This window comes from Bidens hawaiensis, unplaced genomic scaffold (assembly GCF_021521415.1).
Source record: "Bidens hawaiensis isolate Kalapana, Puna unplaced genomic scaffold, B.hawaiensis_p1.1 tig00044036_1, whole genome shotgun sequence".
In the NCBI taxonomy this organism is placed as follows: Eukaryota; Viridiplantae; Streptophyta; class Magnoliopsida; order Asterales; family Asteraceae; genus Bidens; species Bidens hawaiensis.
This window is the reverse complement of record NW_027497802.1, coordinates 137,960-144,140: the sequence shown is the minus strand read 5'-3', so window position 1 is coordinate 144,140 and position 6,181 is coordinate 137,960. Positions and strand designations below refer to the sequence as shown.

At 36.0% G+C, this 6,181-nt stretch overlaps 1 protein-coding gene across 1 annotated transcript; it reads left to right on the top strand.

The window, feature by feature from the left end:
• Positions 1–1,522: 1,522 nt before the first annotated feature.
• On the top strand, positions 1,523–5,233 carry LOC143594636 (bifunctional 3-dehydroquinate dehydratase/shikimate dehydrogenase, chloroplastic-like). The gene is made up of 11 exons (XM_077073899.1): positions 1,523–1,753; positions 2,286–2,391; positions 2,487–2,705; positions 2,787–3,127; positions 3,216–3,279; positions 3,363–3,468; positions 4,073–4,216; positions 4,303–4,451; positions 4,534–4,696; positions 4,779–4,841; positions 4,995–5,233. Exons 1-10 carry the CDS (start codon positions 1,575–1,577, stop codon positions 4,817–4,819), a joined length of 1,512 nt encoding a protein of 503 aa, XP_076930014.1. The 5' UTR covers positions 1,523–1,574; the 3' UTR covers positions 4,820–4,841; positions 4,995–5,233.
• Positions 5,234–6,181: the final 948 nt, after the last annotated feature.

The window sequence follows — 6,181 nt, the reverse complement described above, 5'->3', positions numbered from 1 at the left end:
TTAATCATTCAGTGGGAGGTTTATTTATATTGGTTTATTTAATAAAGGGAAACGAACGAACATTAACAAAAAATTTGTGTTTGTTTAATTAAACGAGCGAACATGATTGCATGTTTCATTCGTTTATATTTGTTTAGTTATGGTCATTTATGTAATAATAGAAAATACTTAAATATTATCTTGATAAGTTATCTAATTAATGGTTTTATATTTCTTAACTAGTTTGAGGCCCGTGTATTACACGGATAATTGTTGAAAATTTTAAACTTTGACCATTAAGTGAAATACAAGGAATATGAAAAATACATACTAACATTAAAACCATGTTCAAATAATAGTGATTATTTTGAGTTAAAAGAATATTAGAAAATTTAAAGTTGCATAAAATGAATGTAGCGATTCTTATTTATAATCGTCGAAAGTAGGGCTGCCACTTTTACCCGTAACATGAAACGCAACCCAAGAAAACCCGTACCTGAACCCAAACTAACCTGACCCGAGAAACTCGAACCCAAGAAAATACTAACCTGAACCGAAGTAATTCGGGTTGGTTCTTGGGTCTGAATTCTAGGTTTCGGGTCAACCCGAAAACTTTTAGTTTTGAAATCATATGTATTTTTAAGTATTAAAGGATAAGTCTTAGCCGCTGACGTTATCAGAATTTAGTCCAGGTCGATTGTTCTCATTCCACATATTATGAATCGAATGTTTATTGTTTATTATTTTGAATATAAACCATAATAAACACTTTAATTAACACTTCAAAATTCACTAATCGTCTCTTGTCAATCCATATTAAGAATACCTATCATATGTAGTAATAGATTTAGTTGAAATAAACCTATAATTTTAATGTCATATATTGAAATGACTTAAAAGATAAGGATCGTATATGAAAATTGGTTGAAGAAAAGGTGAGGGGGGCTATGGTATTGACAAGTGGCAAAAATGGTAGGATTTTATTATAACAGATAGATTTGTGTTCATCTAAATGTTTTCATTTATGTTTGTTTATGTTTATTTGTGTTCACATTGATGTTTGTTCATTTGTAAATAAACGAACAAGGACATAAATATTTGTTCGATTAAGTGTTCGTGCTCGTTTAAAGTTAAATGAACAAAGTACAAACACGAGTATGCTCTTGTTTGATTCCTCATTGATGAACATACTGGTCTCAATTTCTAGGCTTTTTCGATTTTATTTGTGCTCGTGAACACATTCCTTTTCTTAGTGAACGAACACGTACATAAGATCTTTTTTGCTAAATGTTAGCGAACACATTATCTCCCTAACAAACAGACATGAATAAGGTTTTGTTTGATTCGTTTACAACCCTGAGTTTAGTCTAACTTTTACAGTATTAAAGATTGTTACCACCTAACTCCTCCTGCCTTCCTTCCTTCCTTCCTTCCCACAAAGCAGTATCACACTGAAGTAACACACCAATGGAGGTCGTAAGTTCCAATCCATCATTCACTACCTTTCTTTAATTATAATTAATTGATGATGTTAAACTGGTCAGGTGGAACGTGAAGGGGTTAGGAGTAAGTCAACGCTAATATGTGCACCCATCATGGCGGATACCCTGGATCAGATGCTGACCCTTATGAATTTGGCTAAATCAAGTGGTGCTGATCTTGTTGAAATCAGATTTGATAGCTTGTCTTCTTCTTCTTCTTCTTCTTCTAGTGTTAAAGAGGATATCCAAACCCTAATTGCATCCAGTCCTCTCCCCACACTTTTCACTCACAGGTCAGCTCACCTGCTGCTGCTGCTATTTTACTTTACTTTAATATTACTTATCCCCTATTTGTATTCTAAATTAGGGTTCTTCAAAACCATTAGAAATTGGTTCAAGGCATACTGCCACATTCATTGAGGGCTAGTTTGGTCATTTCACAACCTGTTAAGTAACGCCAGTTAGTGAATCACTAAGGACGTTCTTTGTAATTACTTTGTTAGTTAAAGGACACAACCTGCAATTTAGGATAAACCTAAAGGACAAAAATGTAATTATGTAATTCATTATTTTTTATAACTTCATTCAAAAGTAAAAATAAAATATTTATTTCATGTTAAGGAGTCTATTAATTATAGTACACATAAATATTTTTTGTTTTTAACTTTTAACACGTGAATTATTAATGCAACTGATTTTGTACTTTAGGTTCTTTTTCACAGTTTTTTTTGTTCGGTTAAAACCAGCTGAACTAGACCATAAACATCCCTAGTCTTAATAGTTAATCTGGTCCAAAATGTTTTCTGACTCTGTGTTGCTTTGTAGGCCAAAATGGGAAGGTGGTCAGTATGATGGCGATGAACAGAGCCGATTGTCGGCTCTTCAGTTAGCCATGGAGTTAGGAGCTGATCACATTGATGTTGAGCTTCAGGTTCCTTTTACGATACAGCAACTGCTATTATCTGCTATGAAACATAATGTTTAAAGTCTCAAATCAGATTTCTCATTTCGGTTACTCACTTGCAGGCTGTTGATGATTTCAAAACCTTAACCGGTGGAAGTAAGCCTGCAAAATGCAAACTCATTGTATCTTCACACAATTACCAAAATACCCCGTCGTTAGAAGACCTCAACAACCTTGTCAACAAAATGCAATCAACAGGAGCCGACATCGTGAAGATTGCAACAACTGCTGTAGATATAACAGATGTCGCACGCGTTTTTCATATAACTTCTCAATCTCAAGTAAGCCTGTTTCACAGGTCTTTATTATAACTATTACCATTGGCGCGACATTTTATTTATGCATATTGATTAATCTTACAGGTACCAATAATATCAATGGCAATGGGTGAGAGGGGTTTGATATCTCGGTTACTCAGCCCGAAATATGGTGGGTATTTGACATTTGGTACCGTTGAACGGGGAAAGGAATCTGCACCGGGGCAGCCTACAATCCAGGATCTTTTGGATGTGTTCAATTTCAGGCAAATCGGGCCTGACACAAAAGTGTATGGTATTATTGGGAAGCCAGTTGGGCATAGCAAATCACCTTTGTTATATAATAAAGCTTTCAGATCAATTGGGTTTGATGGAGTTTATGTACATTTGTTGGTGGATGATGTAAAGAATTTTCTCGAGACTTATACAGATTTTGCTGGGTTCAGGTTAAATTTTAAATTTTTAATGTGTTTCATAAAAATTAATATGTTTTTTTTGTTGGATTAAAATCTTATTTATTTTTGTTTGATGCAGTTGTACCATTCCTCATAAAGAAGCTGTAGTGCAATGCTGTGATGAGGTTGATCCAACCGCAAAGGTAAATAATAATATAATTTTGTTAATAACATAAAAAACATAGCTATTAATGGTGCGGTGGTGTTATTGGTTGTCTTTTAACAGTTAATAGGAGCAGTTAACTGTGTTGTAAGGAGAGACGATGGGACGCTTTATGGTTGTAATACAGATTATGTAGGAGCTATTACTGCTATTGAAGATGGTCTACGAGGTTTCCTTCTAACTTAAGGCATTACGGGTCAGGTCAAAGCTGGTCCGGGTTGGGTTGAGCTCGAAACGTCAAACTGAACCAAACCGAAAAACACAGATTATAGTAATTTATACGAAATTAAAAAATGTGTGATCCAAAAGTTTTACGTCCAAATGTTTAATAATCAATAATTAACTTAATTTAGGCCCAAATTCATTTTTTTGGCTTGAAATTTTCAGGCCCAAATGGTAAAACCGAAACCGAACAGAACCCAATGTGAAAACCAAAAAACCGAAACCAAGCGGTTTTCAAAAATATAATTTTAGGTTTTTGGTTTGGGCCCAGAACCCACCCAAACCAAACCGACCCATACATCCCTATTTATGACAACAATATCATTTCAATGATAATCAATTCGCTGAATAAAGATGATTTTTTAAGAGGTGTTATGCGAAAATAATAGTAATAATAATAATAGTAATAGAGTTTTTCATTTAACCTGTTTAGCCCGTTCGACCCATTTGTCATTGTCCGCTATTAGCTGTTTTTTCATTTAACCTGTTTGAGATAAAACACAAGCAAATTGACCCATTGAAATTTTGAAGTTCCACTTGTACTGTTGCAGCTTCAGGCTTTAAAGATGGTGCAAGTGGGTCCCCCTTGGATGGTAGACTATTTGTGGTCATTGGTGCTGGCGGTGCGGGAAAAGCATTAGCTTATGGTGCAAAAGAGAAGGGTGCACGAATTGTGATAGCGAACCGAACTTATGGTAACTCTCATTACCTGACTTAACTGCAACTTGAACATAATACTTTTATTATTTGCTTAAAACTGTTCCTTTATTAAACCGTGTAGATCGCGCTAGAGAACTCGCTGAGATAATAGGTGGAAAGGCTCTGTCTCTTGCTGATTTGAACACTTACAACCCGGAAGATGGAATGATACTTGCAAACACTACTTCGATTGGTATGCAACCAAATATTGATCAAACTCCTGTTTCCAAGGTATGATATGTTCTGACTATGTGTTGTATTTATAATGTTTGCGCTTGGAAATTTAATGATGATTCGAAATGAATGTGTGCAGGAAGCTTTGAAGTCATATACATTGGTATTTGATGCGGTTTACACTCCAAAAATCACCCGATTGCTTCGTGAAGCAGGAGAATGTGGAGCCTTGATTGTCACAGGGGTGGAGATGTTTATAGGGCAGGCTTATCAACAATATGAGAGATTTACCGGATTACCTGGTAAGTTTTAAATGAAAATTTACAATGTGGAATATTACCATATTGGTTTTATTACAAGCTTTGTAATATTTTTTAATTGCAGCACCTAAGGAATTGTTTAGGGAGATTATGGCAAATTATTGAATCATTGATCGTCTCGGTTAAGGTACGCATCTCTTTTTTATCTTGTCTTGTTATTTTTTAATTTTCGTCAAGTTACATTAACGCTAGACTGTTTTTAGGTATAAATGGGTCGACAAGGGTGCTCTAATTTTCATGATTTAAGTTTGCATGAAATGTTATCTTATGTACTATGCAGAAACTGAAAGTATCAAAGCAGCAACGAAGCAAGGAGGCGGTATTTTCAGTTATTGTTTATGCATCATTTGTACTTTGAGTTTTCTGATGCTAAATTTGATTATTGTTGTATTTTTGTTATTTGTAAAATAGACTTGGGTTTTAAGTAAGACATTAATCTTTTGAAAAAGTAATGGCTCTCAACTTATTTATTGTGTATTTGGATGGAGTGGGATTTAGTATTGTAGAAGTTCTGCAATACTTACTAGACTTGTTTCATGAGTTGAGCTGGCTTTGAACTATTATCATACCATGTGAAGAAACACAAATCCATCCCTCAAGGTCTAACACGTTAGTCCGAGGGGTTTGGGTAAGTATTCCCCACGATAGGTTATAAAACCTTCTTGGACCAGATGAGTATACCCTGCAAAACAGAACACCGTGAGCTCGTTACTAGGAATGGGAGGATTCTCTCATAACCACCCTTCGACGTGAGAATCAGCACGAAATATAGTGTATTGATAGTGATAGTAGGAGAATGCATATATTTTACCGTTTGGAGGTCCACTGATATTTATAGCAAGAGGAGAGAGTATGGTCAACCACATTGTCAGATTTTCCACCAATAATATTCTCCACTCGTGCGATCGTGGAAGTTGGTGGGCATCATGGCCTTTTGACAAAGACGTGCTTGTACTATTTTGTACCATCTTTTGTGTGTTGTCCAATCCCCATAGGTTGGGTGTTTATCCCCACATAGGTTGTATCTTTTTGTCCCATGCTGATGGGACCCTTACGCTACTATTCCCTACGTGTCAGGGAATGTTTATTATATTGGGCTATGTTCTTGGCGCCATGCACTAGACCTGGCGTGAGATACAGGCAATCATAGACTAGGGGGGCTTGTATAGAGGTAGAGGTAGGGCAATCATAGACTAGGGGGGCTTATACATTAACGCGCCCCGTGTTCCGCCCAACGCATGGGTTATGTTAAATTTGGGTGTTATGCTTGGTTAAATGGTGGGTTTAATACCCTACCTCTATACAAGCCCCCCTAGTCTATGATTGCCCATTTTGAAAAAGTGGGGGGGGGGGGGGGGCTATGGACTTATCATGGGCTTTTGGCTTTTATTGTATCTTTCAGCCGTTTGCATTCCGCTTGTATTTTCCCAATATTGCCTATTTGGGTGTCTGGTTAAAGAAAACCAT

What these genes read in the sequence shown, in the direction of transcription:
- LOC143594636 (XM_077073899.1), top strand. Translation starts at nt 1,575, where the DNA reads ATGGCGGATACCCTGGATCAGATGCTGACCCTTATGAATTTGGCTAAA. An exon ending in CCCACACTTTTCACTCACAG is followed by an intron (nt 1,754 to 2,285) that starts GTCAGCTCACCT and finishes GTTGCTTTGTAG; the next exon opens with GCCAAAATGGGAAGGTGGTC. An exon ending in ATATAACTTCTCAATCTCAA is followed by an intron (nt 2,706 to 2,786) that starts GTAAGCCTGTTT and finishes TTAATCTTACAG; the next exon opens with GTACCAATAATATCAATGGC.